This window comes from Larimichthys crocea, chromosome IV (assembly GCF_000972845.2).
Source record: "Larimichthys crocea isolate SSNF chromosome IV, L_crocea_2.0, whole genome shotgun sequence".
Taxonomy (NCBI): domain Eukaryota; kingdom Metazoa; phylum Chordata; class Actinopteri; family Sciaenidae; genus Larimichthys; species Larimichthys crocea.
Window position 1 is genome coordinate 3,957,657 of NC_040014.1, and position 19,232 is coordinate 3,976,888.

At 40.0% G+C, this 19,232-nt stretch overlaps 1 protein-coding gene across 1 annotated transcript in view; it reads right to left on the reverse strand.

Moving 5' to 3' along the window:
• The window catches only part of niban2a (niban apoptosis regulator 2a), a 31,183-nt gene that overhangs the window by 5,878 nt on the left and 6,073 nt on the right, over positions 1–19,232 (reverse strand). The window contains exons 2-9 of the mRNA XM_010745770.3: positions 18,427–18,557; positions 16,359–16,487; positions 16,159–16,264; positions 15,832–15,999; positions 6,720–6,835; positions 3,132–3,236; positions 2,869–3,031; positions 1,136–1,323 (exon numbers count right to left, since the gene is read on the reverse strand). Coding sequence (XP_010744072.2) covers positions 1,136–1,323; positions 2,869–3,031; positions 3,132–3,236; positions 6,720–6,835; positions 15,832–15,999; positions 16,159–16,264; positions 16,359–16,487; positions 18,427–18,557 — 1,106 coding nt within the window. The remainder of the gene's footprint in view (positions 1–1,135; positions 1,324–2,868; positions 3,032–3,131; positions 3,237–6,719; positions 6,836–15,831; positions 16,000–16,158; positions 16,265–16,358; positions 16,488–18,426; positions 18,558–19,232) is intronic.

A 19,232-nucleotide genomic window follows, 5' to 3' on the forward strand; every position in this document is an offset into this window, starting at 1 on the left:
GCAGCGTATGAGGAGAAATAAGACCAGACAAAAAGGCTGAGTTGATTGTTCAGGATCAGTCAGCGAGGGCAGCTGAGGACACTCCCTGACTTCTAATTAAAGACTAGCACTAACGTAGTCAAGGCTCCCACAAACACTGCCTTTTCACACACTAATAATTTGATTAGAATGACATGGTTAGGGAATACTCTTCACATTCACACCCTAACACCTTAACTATATTCCCTAACTAAAATTAAGTCAACATTGGAGTATATTTGACCCAGTTAGAGCCAGGTAAGTCATTGTAATTGCTCCTGTCATGTATAAAGCTCAGTGAGGTTTCTGTCTGTTTGCTTTGAGTCTGTGATCATGTAAAAGTGGTTTTGTGTGAAAAAGTAGCGCTGGTAACAGATGTAGGAGGGGAAAAGGGCTTGGTGGATTTCCTGTTCCATCTGATGATGCAAATAACAAATCAAATAAAATTGTATTTGTATAGCCCAAATTCACAAAACACATTTTGCCTCGGGGGGCTTTGCAATCTGTACAGGGAGTGACACGCTCTGTCCTTAGAGCCTCGGATTGAGTAAGGAAAAACTTGCAGACAAAAAAAAACAACCCTATAACAGGGAGAAAGGTGAAAGAAACCTCAGGAAGAGCCACAGAGGAGGGACCCCTCTCCCAGGGCGGAGTGTAACAGAGTGTCTGTCGAAGCTGCATCACCTTTTATGTAAACACTGAATCAAATGGCTGTGTGGACAGACACACAGAGAATTTAATCCAACTCAGCTCATTGTTTTGATCTTACAGCACCGTTTCCAGCAGTAGCAGACAACTGTTTCCAGCTGCTTGCACTATTATTAGCCACAATTTAATAATAACTATAATTATAATAAGTTGATAAAAGATTAGGATTGTGGGTTTGCCGCGTTGCTGTGAAATTCTGCCCCCTGGTGGCTGAAAACAAATCAATGCAGCTATGCTCAGCAAAACAAAACAACAGAAATACCTTCTCCTCCTGTTTTCCTTCTATATTACCTTGGTTATCAAAAAGCACATAGGTACGTAGACTTACTGTGAACCACGTTAACACCTAAACCAAACCATTACCTTTCATTAATTCATGTACAAAAGAACGATTTGCAACATGACTCACATCACCCAGTTTTTCTTTGCCCCCTCCATTTAGCGAGTTCTTGCTGATCTCCACCAACTCCCTGAAGAAAACGTCCCGGACCTCGGAGAAACCTCGGCTTGTGGGCTCCATCAGGGCCTCCAGGATGGAGCTGATGTATGGCTGGACGCTGTTCCGCAGGAGTTGCTCTGCCTTGGGCAACACCATAGCTGCATGGAAAGTAAGAAAAGAACATATTCATGGTTAGTTTCTGCAGCCTGTAAACCAGAATTACAGCAGATAAAGATAAAGGGACAGTCGTGGCATAAAGAATAACAAAGACATGGCTTTGACTTTAGTGGAACTCTGCAGATATGTTATCACAAAGCACAGTGGTTTGACACCAGGTTTGAAATGGTTGGTATGAATACAATTACATTCAATGGAAGTCCTGCAGCTTTCTTTCTCTAAGATACCTGTTTGTAATATAATCTGTGCTAAATGAGACCGACAATAAAATTCACGTCTAGGTTTACAACTCCGAAATGTCTGCACTACCCTCATGTAACGTGAACCTGCATCGTTTTGTGCAGTTGACTTGTAGTTTCAAGCCTTATCTGTGGGATAAAGTCAGAGAAGGCCCATACAGTGCAGGTGATGGAATGCAGTTCAGCCACTTTAACTCAATGGGAAAAAAATGAGCAGCCTTTGCCAAGTTAACTTTTGAACAGAAATGTGACAGGCTCGTCGCTCAAGGGCGGATGCTATGGTTCTCTAGAAGCCAGCTAATCAAACACAATGAGCGAGTGACAAAGGAATGACCGAAGGATCAACAAACCTAAATACAAAGTGAAAATTGTGAAAAGAAAATGCAGAGAGTAAAAAAAAACAAGAACTGGAAAATGTCAGATATGAAGGGAGGTTTAGTTACAAAGGAAAGGCCGTGTTAGTGCCAAAACTCCAAACAAACTCGTCGGAAACTTGAGCAGTGTGGCGTTATTCAGTGACTAGACTGATCGCTTCACTGTGCCAATAATCCCTGAACCAGAGAAACCACAGCTACATCTCAATGAGGCAAACAATGAAGCGTGCACTTGAGGTCGGGATGATCATATTACACAGCACAGTGAGCACCAAGTGAAGCAAGTCATTTTTGCATGGCATGTTGGACATGTGCTAGTAAACTGAGGTGGTCTTCACTTAAAAGTAAAATTATGTATTCATATGTCTTTAAAAAAAATTAAACACTTCCATGCGTACACTGGTGTACAACCTGAAACCAAGTGGACTCCCTACAGGTGTCAACAGCTGTGATACTGCAGATTAACTGTAGATTTGTTTTTCGTGCAGTTTTTAGTTGTTTTTGGAGTGCCCAACTACCCAGTAAGCTTGGTTTTGCATGTTTACAGGTGGAACCACATGTGTCTGGGTTAAAACCGGGCTAAATTTGTTTGCATTTCAATGACTACATATCAATGTGTAGTTCACAATGAGACATAGTCATTTAAATACTTTTGACATTATGGGTATATGTAAAAATAAACTTCAACCACCTTCAACTATAGGCTTCAATGTTCTCTGACCGCAAACTTCTGCACAATGCAAAAGGTACATTAACTTCAATGACTGTGCTCTGGCCATACAGAACACAAGGCGTCATGGACTGTCTGCTTTGTGTTTGCTGCCTAAAATGAATGCAGGCATTATGAAATATTTGATGTTCATTTGGAAGAATTTTCCAAAATACAAACTACTGCATGAAAATCTTTGGTCACCTCGTATCTTGCTGCTGACGTGCTCTTTGGATGTGATAATCTGGTCCATGTCAGTTCGCAGTCTGGCATCCAGCTGAACTCTCTGGGCCTCACAGGCTTCGACCAGTGCTTCATACTGACCGGTGGTCTGTGCCAACACCTGTCTGTACACTGCATCAGAGATCTGGAGGAGAGAGTTGTTCAAAAACACAATCAGTTTGGATGTTGTTTGAGTTTCTGCAGCATGTCTGCAGTGCTTTGAACAGTGTAATGTTAGTACTCACCAACATCCAATTCCTTTGCTTCTGCTGCATCTTTCCCTTCAGACGAGGACCAATCACGCTCCTAAGCTCTGGGTGGAGGGTCTCCATCACCAGATTTGCTAGAATCTGTACAATACACACACAAGATACAATATTTACACGGTTTTAATATATGTATTTTTATAATATGTGTCATTTTTATGTGTAAAAAAAATCAAATAAAAAAGTCATTACAGCTAAAATAGTACCGCATTTTCACCAGTTACAGAATGTTAGAGTTACTATGGCAATGTTCCAACTGGGGATTTTTACACCAGAGGTGTAGTCAAAAACAACCAATATCTCCACCCAAAGAAAAACTCCCTTTTCCTTTGTGGATACAGTGGGGCGATTGAGATGATACACAGCTGGACACAGAGAGGTGTTTTTAGTGCCACTGCCCTCACAGCTAACCCACACGTAAAGCTCAGCACCTCCATGAGGTTTTAACGAAGCTAAACTAAATATTTGGTGAAACGTGTTGCCGGGTAATGAATGGCTGTGACAAAAGCAGAATAGAGTTTTTCCAAACAGACGAACAGAAACGTCTGACAAACAACAGGTATACTGTAGTGTTTGTTTAAGTTTGTTTGCCTGAAAGTGCTCATTTAAATGGTGTTTTCTTTGTAATTATTGTTGCATCTGTGGCTGTGACTCGACTTGTACCTCGCTCTCAATGTATGTTGTGTAACATCTGCCTGAATACTACAAAAACTGTAAGGCCTTAAAAATTAAACTTATTCAGCCATCAAACAATTGTATTAATATCAGGGGTTTTAATGTCTGCATTGGATATTATACCAAATTGTGTCTATATCTATACTCCTATTTTCTACTTAAAGTTGAGGACTGTCTGACTTCTGCTGTAAAAGCATTCTGAGGATGTAATTGAAGACTGCATCTATTCATTTTGAAAGTGCATCGGCCGCTGAGGAAAAACAAACACTGGACCAACCAATGGTGTAACTTCATCACTCATTCAGAAAGTCAGACAGGAACAAACTTTCTCATAGTGCTGGCTCCGGCTTTTCTGCGGTCCAGCCAAAAAAAGGATAGTGCCTGAAAACAGCAGGCTGAAAATATGCTTTTGCTTCCTTACTCTGGCACACTACTATAAATGTATTGCTGAAATTGAACAAAACCTGCTCAATAGTCCAAACAGAAAACTGCTACATTCAGCATATCGTGCTACAGGTCTGTATTTTTAAGGCATCTTTCATGAAAGGTGGCCTATTTAAATCGTCGTCAACACATTATAGTACCAATACAGTCGCTGACGTAGCATTTCATAGTCAATCTAGCCTGTAAACGGTCCATGGCCAGGATGCTCCTGTGGTCTGCATGAGCCTGTGGGAACTCTGTGCTTCACTTCTCTGAGGTAACTCTTAGCTACATGTGCTATCATACAGTAAATTACCAGTTTACTGTATGCCCTGGCTCTGTTACGTTGGTGTTGGTTTTGACTTCATCAGTCATAGCAGAAACATCACAGGAGTTACAACTAACATTAACAATGGCTCTATTGTATTAGAGTCCCGAGGAGCCATCATGAACAATACCAGGACCCAAAATAGAAATAATTTCATTATTTACACCCATGATGTCCCTGCATGTCAAAATGTGTTCCATGAAAAAGGCCTGTGTGTTTGTGCTTCAGGTCTTGTTGTCAGCTTGCTGTTTATTTCTATGTGCTGTATTTCAATTGGTATTAAAGGTGCATTTCGTCATGTCGCTATTTTTTCTTCTGGTCATTGTTTGGCGGCTGCATTCTAATGCTTTGTGTTTGTCTTAGTGTTGAAACTTGAATAATATTCACATATAGTGACTATTATGGGCTGAATTGGTCTCGTTGTTTTTTGTTTCCTCTTGGTTCGATGCAGTCTCTGGTCTCAGGTAAATAATGTAAACTGGCTTTAGAAATTTAATTTCCCCCTGGGATTATTAAAGTATTTCTGATTCTGAAATGTGCACATTCACAAAATGGTTTGGCTTCATGACAGTCACATGACCTTTGTGACATATAGTTTAAGTATTAAACTATTAACCATTAACAATTTCCCTGAAATCTATTTTAGCTCAAAGCAATGTGTTTAATGTGACAGCTTGTTCAACAAATTTTTAAAAAATCTACATACAGTACTGATCATAAACTTGTTTTCACATTACACTAGAGATTAAAAATCCACCTTAAATATCTGAAAGTGAGAAAATTCTCTAAATGTATTGCTTGGAATAACCTGGATATTCTCCTACAGCGTCTCCTGGCTTTACCATCTGTTCCAGGTAAAAATACGTTCTATTCTTCGATGAAATGTGCAACATTTCAAATTGGCTCTTTGTCAGGTACAGACACTCTGTACTACTCTTCCTTCTTCTGTACCTGACAGTCTGAGCTGAAGATGTTGTTCTGTCCTTCGTGTATCAAAGGCAGCACTACAAGTTAGTATAACAAGACAATATCTTCACACATGATATGAAACTAATAACATTGATACTATATGCATTTACCACAATGGCTTATTCTTTTCAAAAGGGGCTGGAGCCAATCCCAGCTACATACATACGTACATACACCCTGGACAAGTTGCCAGCTCATTGCAGGGCCAACACACCTACGGGCAATTTAGAGTTACCAAACAACCTGCATATGTTTGGACTGTGGGAAGAAGCTGGAATACCCAGAGAGAACTGATGCAGACACAGATAGAACATGCAAACTTAAAACCAGAAACTTTCTTGCTGTGAGGCGACAGTGCTAACCACTGCACCGTGTGCCAGCCCTCATAACTCTTAACAACATAACTATCCTGTCAAACAGACATGTTTCTTAGCAAATCTGAGCTGATTTTAACTTTTGACTACTGACTAACAGAAGAACTTCACTGTACCAACGCCTATATTAACACAAACATGAGTACAGACAGGAAACAAGGAGATGAATGAAGAAAAAGTGACTGCTGTAAACACAGAGTGACTATGAAGACCTAGCAGGAGAATGAAAGGGACTCATTCAGAGGGGAGACCCAACTCAACTGTGTGTGTGTGTGTGTGTGTGTGTGTGTGTGTGTGTGTGCTGGAGAGAGAATGCTGGTATGTTGAGGGGTGGGGTCTTGTTGCTGACTGTCTCTTTGAAGGTGTGTTCATGATGTAGATGGAGTGTTTTCTGGAGCCCTAAACTGATCTTTGGACAGGTATTCACAGAGACTGTTCCTGAAAATCACTTTTAACAGCTACCTGCTACAAATATGCTATTTCAGGCACAATATCCTCAGTGTCAATCCACCTCCAAAGAGGAAAGCATGAGTTGTATCGGGTGCTGGATCTTCTGAAGGACGTATTCTACAAAGGCAAGGCTGAACTCCCGAAATGAGTTTACAGCTAATGGTGCGTTCAACGCTCCTCATCACATACCAAACATTTCAATCACCTTGAAGTTAGAATCAACAACCAATAACATGTAGATACTGTGTCGGTGGGAAATAAGGAAATGTGTCATGGCACCCAAGTTCACAAAAGGCACTGTTTTTAGATCTACTTGGGGACACAGCTGTATTAATGTGAGATCCTGACCTGTGGGGGCTGTCCACACATCATATCCCAGGTCCCGTAGTGTCCCTTGGCTTGTCTGTGAAGTCTCACGGCATCAGTGAAGGCCGGCATCTGAACAGGGCAGTCCTCTGACAGACCTGTTGGGTGCAGGAAAGAGCAGATTCTTGGTCATATTACAAGACGCCTACCTACCCTTCTTTTATACAATATGCAGTGCTGGCGTTTATTTTTGTTTTTTGCATTGTGTTTTTTGTGATTTCTCTATTTCTCTTCTCTTCTCTTTCGTCGTCTGTCTGCACATCTGATTGGCTACTGAAGATTCTCACAATAACAACCGTTTCCATAACATCTGAGTCACGTCAGTGAGACGGCCTGCAAGTATAATTTTAGCCAGCGGTATATTCAGCAACAGTTCCTGGAGCGTATGTATGACAACACATGTAAACTCTGCCCCCCCTTCCCAATCACGCCCGACTGTGTCATCCCTCAAAACAGGAAGATGTTGGCTTGTTGCAAGGGACAGATTTCATGTGGTTGCTATGGTTACAGCCCCTCCCAACTGACAGGACAATAGTGGAAGCTCACAAAACACTTGACGCACAACGTGAGTGTGTTTTTAGGAAGTTGGTTCTTATTATGTGGTTGTGTTTAAAGTGATGAAAATACATCACTGTGGCTGCCTCTCTCAAGGCCACAGCGCTGTGGGACGCTGGTGCTGAAAGTCATACATCTCTCACAAAAGGACATAAACAGGTGTATGGAATAAAACGTCCCTATAATTAGAAGTTTGTCCTTGAGAGAACTTCCTCCTTTAAATAAAAGTCCTTCTGACGCACAACTGTGTAATTAAAGGATAAGTTTGCTGCTTTTCAACCCAGCCCTTATTGAAATGTTGTTTATCATCATATGGGATGGTCAATCATATACAGTAGCACAAGTTCAACAAAAGCAGGAATACCTTTTAAACAAAAGCTTGTCTGCTTCAGCTTTTCACTCAGCCTTAACGCTAACAAGTGCCGTATATTTCCCCATTTCCACTGAAGTATTCCATTTTCCAGTGGTAAAAGTGGAAATACCATGATCATACTGATTTTCTAAGTCCAAAGAACAACCCATAGAACTGTTTTCTGGATGTTTCAGCGTCCACTCTCGCCGTCTTGTGAGTCTGATTCCTCTTGAGCTGCCAAACATGAGAGACAAGAATGTAGGAGTTTCCTGAGCTGCATAACGGATGAATGGTTGGTGTACCCAACATGCCTGAGTGCTAATCTTTGTGAAGTTTCTTATGCACAAGCATTAATGTGCATTTGTGTATCTTTATTGCCTGGGTGTCTGTCAAGTTGTTTTGTCTGTGACTCAGAGGAGGCTGACAAAGACAGGAAGTGACCAAGGAGTGAGGAGGGGAAGAGGCAGAGCCAGACAGGAAGCCGTCTCTGCTCGCGGTTCACTAACTCTTTGCTGACGGGCCGAGGGTCGGTGCGTTAGCTTGTTTTGGCACAAGTCTCCATGAGAATTCACTGGACACTAAGGTTAGAGGCGCAGTGGGAAAATAAGTGCACAGGCATCTGCCACGTTGGCAAGTTACCAACCATCATTTGGAGGTCAAATTTAGTGAAAAGCATCTGCGGGTCGCAGCAGCTGGCTGGCTTATACTTTATTATCCTTATACCAGACAGTTCAAGACCTACAACTGATAATGTGCACGTCAGCAGCAGCTACACAAGCTTTTAAAGTTTAGAGACCAAAAGTCAACCACTTCTCCTTATGAATATACAATCATTTATTTAAATGGTCTCATATACCACTTTAATTTCTCTGCATGAATAAACCTGATATTTACGTATGTTCATAAAGCCACTCAGAAATCATAAAATCGATGCTCCTTAAGACTAGCACTCGTCTTATGAATCGTCATGTTTTAAATTTTTCTTCAGTATCAAAGTAATCCAGTGATAGCTGTCTGTACATTCATGGGTTCACTGCAAACAAGAACCACTCACAGCTAATTTGGCAAACTTCTAATTTTTGCAACTTCCAAAAATGTGAGCAAATATAGACAAAAAAAAAACAAGACTCAAGTTGTAGTCCGCACCTAACTCTCTGTCTCCACAGTCAACATTATATTAACTGTCCCCAAAAGCCCCGGGATTGTGGGAACTGTAGTTCCTATTTCTTTATGTTGCCTTTATCTATTTATATACATAGAGGTGGGGGTGGGCAGAGAGGACCACAGTGTCAATTCATTAGAAAAGGTAAAATGTATAGAAACCATATAATTTCCTTCTTAATTATATGTGCTCCTTTTGAATCAGACCTTAACACTCTCCATACTCTTAATGTTGTTGTGTTTTAATCATGTTAGCAGTAGTTAGACAGTATAGTACATGCAGATCCAATAGCTAAGTGGGTGATGATGGACTGTTGACCTGCTGTAGTTCAAAATCAGCATCCTGTTGTTGGTGGTGTTATGAGAAAGAATGCAGCAGAGTCAGACTGCAGTAATACCAGCTAATTAGAGCCCATAAAACAAATAGTTATATTAAATATGTATTTTTCAGCTTCTTCATAATCATATTACTCCAGGCGTGGTACCACAGGTCTACAAAATCCAATCTGATTTATTAGATATTGTATTATGTTTTATTGAACAGTGTGCCAATTTTATGATTTTTTAAAACTTAAATGGTAGATATGAAGTTTTTCTTAGAATAAATTAGTTATTTGAACTTTCAGGGCACAGGTTATGTCGGGGGTGTCGAACAAAGGGTCTAATCAAGCCCACCCAATGACTTTGCAAAATATGAAAATTGCAGAACTTGAAGAATTATAAGTGCACTGCTATTCTTTCTTTGTCCAGTGGACAAATAAATAGATGTACATATTTTGTGATTTTGTAGATGCATTATGATCCGTACAGTGTAATGCATAAGTATTAAGCGTAGACATGTTGTTGATATGGCACTTAAGATTCATGCTATTCATCATCTGTTTTGTAAATGGGTGGTCCCTCAGAATTTGTTTGTACACTAAAAGGAAGGAAGGACCTGGAAATGTTATGAATTGCGATGGTTTTACTGGTCAAACCCACTGGAGATCAAATTGTTCTGTAAGTGGCCCATGAAGTAAAATTAGTTTGACACTTGTGATCTATGACCAGTGTGGTATGAAAGTGAATTCTTCTACATTCTCAGCTTGTTCCTCACAAGAGAAAATTTCTTCCTGATGCTAAAAAAAAGGAGAAATATTTTTTTGACAATCTGCCTGTAAGGTCTGTAAATCACTGCACATTCTCCATGTCTCTTAACCATACAAGATCAAGGGACAGATTTCAGTTTCTTTGCAGTATGTGTGTGTGTGTGCTGTGTATAAATAGAACATGTGGCAGTACTTACCACGGTCTCTTTATTTGAGGCATTTCCCTCCCTGCCTTGCTCACCACACTCTGGTTGGTGGGATTTTAGCAGCAGCCATGGATGAGTTCCCAGGCCTTCACATATACAAACGTGTGTGTGTGTGTGTGTGTGTGTTTCTCTGAGTTAAATATATTTGAAATTTGTATGGCTTTTTAAGCATTTGGACGTCAAATGTGGTCTTTGTAGACTTCAGGCCACCTGCTTTCACATTGAAGCCGGTTTTAAACACTTCCTTCAAACCATCACACTGCTGCTGCCCCCATGGACATGCATGAGTAAGATTTCCCCATATGGTGATGCCCTGTGGAACCCGCCAAACCTACAGTACAGTAAACACTCATTGAGACATAACCATCAGCCGCAGACATTACAAACACATGACTGAATAAGGACTAACAGGTGATTTTGTCATGTACATGAGAGAATGCTGCACACCCTGTATTGCTGTATTTTATATATTCTACTATATATTGTCTCTGCTAACGTCAAGCCTCTGTTAAAATGTTCTGTTATCATCCCCTCAATTTGTCCATTGCAGGTCTCTTCTTGCTGTGTGGAATTAGTCTGAGGTCTGATCACAGCAGAGGGATGCTGGTTGGTTTTAAAGGTTGTGGGGGTGGAAAGCTGGCTGTGATTGATGGCTCTCTAGTGGCCCAGCACGAGCTCGGAGAGGTCTTCGACTGCTAATGTGATCCACTATCAGCCTGGGTGCTGGACTGCTGCCTATTGGTCAAGTAGAAAAAAATGGAAGCCTTCATAAGAGCTAAAACTAATGATTGTTTTAATTATGAATGAACCTCCTGAATAATTGTATAAATATCAAAGAATTATATATTTTGAGAGCCCAAAATGATTTCCTCGTGTCAATGGTATAAAGAAAGGCACTATATCTTCACGTTTGAATAGTTTTTACTCCATATTCTGCTGGCCAGCCAGTCAGATAATAAATGAGTCACGTCACTGGGTATCCATCATCGTTTACTTGTTAAGTTTATTCCAAATCCAGCCTCGATTTTGGCACTATTACATCACTGGAGTCTTGTTTGAGTGGCCTGAAGCTTTATGGAAACATCCAATTTTAGTCATTATAACATTTGACTCACCAGGTTGATTACAGAGGTAAAGGGACACGCTGACTCCAGTCTTGTCCACAGAGCTCTACATAGGTCAAGCATCCAGAGCAGGCAGATTTTAATTTCTATCATTCTACCTTAAATACTGTACTTATTTTAACGTGCAAACAAACAAAGGTAAACTGTAAAGGTATTACCCAAACTCTCATTGCTTAACTCAGATGGGTTGCAGCTTTGTGTCGTACAGAATAGAGCGATGAGGTAACCTGTTAGCTAAGCTGATTAACAGGAGACGCTTTGCAAATCGACCTGTTAAGACGATGCAAAGCAGCAGCTGATCATTTTATTGCAGAGTTGCTGATGATAAAACAACAAGTGTCAGTGGAGTCAAGTAGTTCTTCTCTGTGTCACAGTGAATATTTAACTTGTGGTTTTTACTGATCAAATATCAAAGGTAGCTGAATAGCGTCATTGTTCAGCTGATAGACTGCTTTGCATGAAGCTTCTTTGCCGCAAGCGGTTTATTCTTTATGGGTACTGCAGCATTTACTGTGCTATGACTGACAGATGTTATGTGCAAAGCTGCAGGCCCTTTCGACATAGAGGTAGAAATGCTAGTAAAAAAATATTAATTTAAAAAGATTTTACTATCTGTTCTGTTGAAAACAGCAGCTTGTACAGTAAGTGTCAATGTGTATGTATGAGTCCAGTGAGTAAGAGGACCTCAGACAGGGCAGGGGTCAGCCTGTAAAACCATTTATCACTCCCAGGAAGTCTCTGGTTTTCCTCACTGACATGACAGAGGTGAGACTGGGCGTGTCAACACAGGCCAACATGAATGCCAATCCACACTGACACCAGCCTTGGCGACAGTAAAACAGCAACACACACAACATGATCCTGGAGCCCAGCCTCACAGCTGGAATGTAGAGACTGAGCATGCCCGAACAGGTAGCGCTTGGGAAGTAAAGGCATACAGACAAAGGCTCATTTTGTTTTACAGTCAAAAAAAATGTGAACACTAACGTTGGTGTTTGGCTTCTGGTTCCTTTGCCCATTGGCTGGTTTTGACCAAAACTTTCCTCGACTGGAAAAATGAAGCCCCTGTTTTTTGGCTACTTTAACTTTTGGGCTTGCGCTGGATGTTTCCAAACAAATACCAGTGACAGGCAGCTGCTGGCTTTGTCCTGTGTACTTAAGCAAAACACTTTGAATTCATGCAGCACAGTTACTTGGCATGATAGTTGGCTAAGTGAAAAACAAGGTTGAATCAGGTTGAGCAACTTTGTCAGCCTGATAACTAGCCAGAGCCAGTGTGTTGTTTCATACGTACACTGAAAACATTTAGACACACTGTCATGCATGCTTACTTAGATCTTTCTGTAGGTGCTGAGTGATTCAATGCAGCTGAATAAGATATCTTGTGCTTAAGGCACAGTTGCAGATAATTAAATCATATATTAGCTTTTATATGAGGAAAGCTGTTAAAGCCTAAAAGCTCAAACATTATTACTGTTATGACTGTGTATGCATGCACAGGCATGTAAAACCACACATTTGTGTATGTACGTGCTTGAAATTAGTGTCAGCTAATGTAAAGCAAATATGGATAGGGCCCAGTTAATATTTATGAGATGAAATTATTAAATATTATTAGGGATGCACGATATTTATCGGACCGATAAAATATCGGCCGAAATGGGGAGAAATTACATCATTTTTTTATTGACCTGATAGGTTCATTTTAACCGATAAAAAGATCTTCTAAATTAATGAAATTGGGGAAATTGTTTGCAGGCCGAGTAGCCCCAAAAGTTATCGCGCCTTATTGGCAGGACCCAAGCCTGGCCCCATCTCTGCCAGACTAATAATGAACATGTCTTTACCAGTGTGGCAGAAGATAACAACAGCATTGCTATTTGCAGAAGTTGTTCAGTGAGGATTCCGAGAGGAGGAAAGAAGACTTTGAGTTTTAATATGACGCGATGTTTGAAACAAGCGGTATTAAAAGAATATGAAGCAGCCGCGGTAGCACTGGTACTGCTAAGGCTAAAACAACGCAGAGTGTGGATGTCCTGATTGGCGGATTTTGATGATTGACACCTATCGATCAATCAGAGTCAGGAGAATCGATTAGTACCGCCCACATTCACCTTTGACCCACCAATGACGATCCAGAATGAAGTAAACCCAAATCGCACCAAGAGGTCACACTTTCAAAGCCTCTTTGTCTTTATGGAAACAACAACCTTCGTGCTGGGATAGAACTGTTGACACAAAACAGCAAAAATAAGACATACTATATTGTTTTGTGGATTTTTTTTGCTACTCTTTGGGGGCTAGCTCGCCAAGTTTTCATCGCACAGTGATGAGACATATATCTTTGTAATCAGCGGACATTTGTGTGGTTTGGTTGAAGTGGTGAAATTAGCAGAAGCACTAAAGTGGACATGCGCTGTTTCGTGTTTTTGTTACATGCCCAGATAATTGCTTGGGAATTGAACTGTGTTTTGTTTGGGTAGCAATGCTTGGTAGAGCTATTAGCTGAGTTTCTCCCCGTCATTTTGGTATGCTACATGTCAGGATTGATGCTTCCTGGCAGACGCTGATCGTCTGTATTGTGCATGCATGCAAGCAAATTTTTCATGTCGTGCATCCCTAATTATTATAATTCAAAGTCATAATCTTCTCTTTTTTTTGCTGTGCTACCAGACAGGAACGCTGGACTGAAGCTGGCATGTTTTGACCCATGATGGAGCGTGATATTAGCAACTTTGCATACGGCAACTGTCATTTGGAAAATCAAACACAGTGGTTGAGGTTTGTGTGGTTTGCAAAATCAAGGCAAATTTATCTGTTTATTTTTCATTGCATTGCCGGTTGTCATTGTCAACCTTGTCAACGTTCATTGTCCTCTTTCATCTCTGCCGAGAGGCAAGTCCAGTCACAGCAGCCCTGCACAGTTCAGGTGTACACAAACAGAAATCAAGTGTCTCTGCTTTTGCAATGCTGACAGATTAATATGCAACATGAACATTTATTATTAGTATTATTAAAAACAAACAATGCAAAGCTATGTTATTTCATTCTTAATTAAAAATAGTGAGAGAACCACCCAACTAAAGCCCATTCACGTGGCAGGCGGTTTTTTTATCGCAAAATCTCAGTATGTGCGCATGCATGCACAAAACTGATTATATAATTAAATAACTGCAATACCACAGTCATGTGATGCTCACTGCAGGGTTGAGCTTATTACACGGCATCCCATGAAGACCTTTGATTAATCAACAGACTCAAACCAAGGCATCATGGAAGTGACGGTGGACAGCTAACAACAACAATTTTCAGCACAGAAATCATAGCCGGCATCCAGTGTTGGATTCATTTGTGGAATTGGTGGTAAAATGTAAAACTGCACAGATATATTGTTTTTTCACCACATTAAGCAAAGATCCATCCAACCCTAACGACAGCATAAGCATGCCAGCACAAAAACTATTTCTCCAGAACATGTTCTCCACCCTGATAAACAAACATCCTTTAATGTGCAACCAAGTGCAGAACACACACCGCAGTATTCTCCAAAATATACCATCAATTCACAAATAAAAGCCAGCACTCAAATAATGGGCATATGAGTAAAGACTGAGAAAAGAAGACCTGCACCTCCAAACATCGTGAAGACATGGACAGTTTTTCACATTTCAGTTTCTTTCCACCTCTCTCCTATCACTCCACTCACTGACATGGAATATAATGCTCTCATAGGTCTTCATGACATTAAGATAAAAGAAAGTAAAGGGATTAGGACTCCGGTGATTATGATGATTTTTAACATTAATCTGTCTATTATTGGTTTGATTAATTGATTATTTGTGGCAAAAATGCCCATCACAATTTCCTTGAGCCCAAAGTGACTCAAAGTTATTCAAGTTACAATAATTTATAATCAGGAAAAACAACAAATCTGCACATTTGAGAAGCTACACCAAAGGAGAGTTAACATTTTTGTTTGATAAAGGACATAAACAATTAATTACTGTAAGTCGACTTATCAATTAATGGACTAATGGTTTCTGTGATTATTCTTTAATACATTGTGCCTACTTAGACCTAGACAGACAATTGTACTTCATATGTATCAAAATATAGAAATAAAAGCCTGTCTCAAATATAAGTCTGGTTTCAGTTCAGTAAAAAAAGTCTCTGCCCACTATTTGAGTCATGCAGGTTGCAGGCTATTGTAGCTCTGATCCAACGACAACAACATGTCAGACTGTAACCAAGACCAATGAAAATAAAACAACAACAAATACACATCATTCCTGCAGTATTACCCATTCACAGATGAATTAGATCACTCTGATGGCATCTAAAGGTTTCAGACTATGACACACATTCACGCACACCCTTGTCTGAACTGCCAACAATGGTTTTGAGGCACTAATTGTCAAAGGTGGAGCACAAGGACAAAGACACTGTTGTTCAAACTGTTTAAATGTACTCTGAAAAACTGAATGTATTGATTTATCATTCCTTGTGGTCTTCCAATAAATCCAGTGAATAATCTGATAGTTGCCAGGGACCATTCTGTTGGTGTTACATTCACTTCTACTTAAGCAGAGGCGAGGTCATTGTTGTTACCGTTGTCACTGTGTCTGACGCAGTCCTGCAGCACAGCATGCCACTTCTTCTGCTCCTTCTCTGTCATCACACAGAAGTAGTGGTGGCGGGCATATGGGTGCCACAGGATGAGGGGGAACTGGCTCGCACACTTGATAAATGGATGAGTGCCCACTTTGGCCTTGATACCTGCAAAAGTCACGTAAGAGAACAGGAATATAAAACTACATGATTTAGAAAATGCTTCAGAATAAGAAAAAGGAAAAAAATACTTTATCAGCAGTTTTTATCCATATTTTGTCATATATTGTCATATTTATATTCATACTTTCTCTGTCCTTATCCTACCTGGCAGGCTGGCATTAATCAGCTCCAAGTATTCCTCCATTGAGGTCAGGGCTTTGTACCCAGCACAGTTGATAGTAACTTTTGGGTGGAGGCCTCGTTCATGTGCCTGTTAGAGAGATGGCAAACACACCAAACCCGTTTAATACAAGTCAGATCAAACACATCGGGCAGTTGTTCAGTCGAATAAGAAGTGCACTCACTGTTTTGTTTTCATAGAGGCTGATGGTGTAGCTGTTTGGCACAGACACAAAGCGATTCCTCCACTTCCTGTTCTCCTCCAGATATTGAAACAGACTCCCCGAGAAAATGGACCTGCCTGCCAGAGGGTCCTGAGAAATCACAGAAACAACACTAAAGCTTAATGTATTGTCATATTAAATGTATGTATTAATGGGCTTTTTCAGAGAAATGTTTGTTTCATTACCCTCAATTTAAAAATGGTCTTAGTGACACCTCCCTCAACTATTCAAGGGACCTGAAGCCTATTTGTTATTTCCAAATACACATGGGTGGGGATTTTTATTTAGTGTTTACATAAGGATACACACCAACCACTTTGTTTTCATATTTCCTGTCTTAGATCAAACGATACTGTAAACAAGTCTGTGTACAGAGGAAGGAAAGAACGAAGAAGGGAGTAGCAGTGTTGAAACATAAAGAGGTGTTGGTGTGAGAAAACAGATTTGCTCCTGTTGGTTTGCTGTGAAATGGGAAATAATCTGTGGGTTTTGTGCGCATGAGTGACAGGGTCAGGGTGGAGAAGAGAGAACGTGATGTTATGTGAGGTACACCACAGCCTAATGGTATTTAAATGGCTTTGGGGTTTTAGTGAGAATCAATAAGAGATTGTTCAGAAGGATGTCATCAGTGTGAACAGTTTTTCCCTTGGGTTTTATCTCATTGCACACCCAAATTTTTGGCTTTCTGCTGGAAGGACAAACTGATCACCACAGAAATGTTCAGACCAGTTCAGAAATGCTCCCAGTAAAGAAAAAGAATGAATATTGCATATTGTATATTTTTGTCCAATGATCAGATGAGACAAAAAGAACCCTAGAATTTCTTGTACATATGTGTTTGCTCACATGTGCATAATTTAGCATTTCTGCGCACACACAAGCAGCTGTCCTCCACGCAGTAAGGGAGTAGATGAACTGGCGTAATAGAATTCCTAACAGCGTCTCTGTTCATGTGTGAAATGTGCTCCACTTCCCCTTCAGTGATTTAAAACGTGAACAAGTATATTCAATAATGAAAAAGATGAGAGGAATACAAAACCTAGAGCTTGTCAGCTAATATACTGGTACATAGAGGCCAAGAATGAGCTCATTCACGCCTCACGTATAACATCAAGCTCTGTTCGTCTAGCAAAGCACACAAGTTTTTGCTATGCACAAATAATTTAGATACGAACAAAGGATGCAAAATAATCTTGTAAAGATTGCAGAATTTTCATCAGTGAATCATTTTTTTAATTAATCAGCTGGCAAATGACTTTAGGGGTAAAAACACATTTCTTGTAGAATGGGAACATGTATGTCAAAGAGCAACATGCATCAACATCGATAGAAATTTGGGGGAATTGAAATATGACGACGGACAGTTGGGTCAGCTCACTGTCAGTTTCACCTTCAAATAAAGTGGTTTAGATAAACCTTTGTTTTGTTAACCCAATTTTCCACACCTTCTTCTAACATCAAATTCAAGGATTTTTCAAAGACTCTCCAGGCCCAGTTCCCACAATTTCTGTCTGACAATTGAAACACTGAAACATTTTTAGAATGAGAACTTTCAGGCTTTTAAAGATCACAAACAATAAAAATAAAATGAGAGAGAGGCAAGAATGTGTAAGCACTTCTCACTTGTGCTGTTACAGTGATGTCACACTAAGTAAAAAACTAAATATCAAAAGAACATCAATTTCTTTTAGGTTTTTTTTAGGTTTGTCAATTCAAACTTTCCAGGATTTCAAGGACCATGGGAACCACAGTCTACAACCTGTCTGGTTGTCTGTTGTCCCTTTGAGCATTGCTGTTTTCTCAGATGTCAGGAATTACTTTGGTGAGTACAATTTTATCATGATCAATACAAATGATTGCCAAACCTATAAAAATAAGAACCAAGTTGTTACAACTGGAATTACCCTTTAATATTCAATGTCCCGTGGAAAATATTATATATGTTATATATATGTTCTAGAAATTGTTCACGTTGGGTGAAGCTCTGTCTACTCAGCAGACTTAAACCTCTTTCATAACTAATACTTACCTTTCTGTGAAGCAGCTGCGCCTGCGTTCCTCCTCCACCTTCTATCTCATAGCGGACACTGTTGAAGAGAGCGACTGCATACTGCTGCTCGTACACGTCACTGAACTCCTTCATCAAATGTCCGGTCCGAGCTGCAGGAGGACACACAGGATCAGGAAACAATAGACAATACAGTCCATCAGTGAACACTGATGGAAGCTTTAATGAAAAAAAGTTATTTTTGGTTCAAACAACACAAGTTAGTAGAGCTTAAGCGCTTCAATGAATTTACAACCAGACAGACTTGACAAAGTTTTGAAACATGACCGGTTTCCACCTGGGGATTTTATCAGTTCTGTTTTGAGTAAGCTTTTCAAAACATATCAGTACTGCAATTAAAGTATCTGTTAAATATTAGCAGAGTGTAGAAGAGGAGCTACAGTTCTCATAAGTCTCATCTCATTAAAAAGGCTACAATGCTGCTATCACCTCATTATGAAAAGCGCATATAATAAAATTTAAAGTGAGAGAAAACAGTGACTCTTGTGCAGTGACATGCATTATCAGCACGGTTCACTTCATATCATGGCTGTCTGGCACAGCACTGCCATTTTAGGATGGAAAGTTTTGCATAGTTAAAATACAAATGCAGTCAAAGACATTTGAATGTATTTAATGCTTGAGTACATTTTGATGACTGACTTCTGAATATTCTCTAGCTTAAAATGCCGCTGCAGAAATACTTGTATATTCAAACCCAAAACCAGATGTTTTATGGTTGCATCCTTCAATCTAATAGTAATATTTTAGATGTTTCACTTCATCAT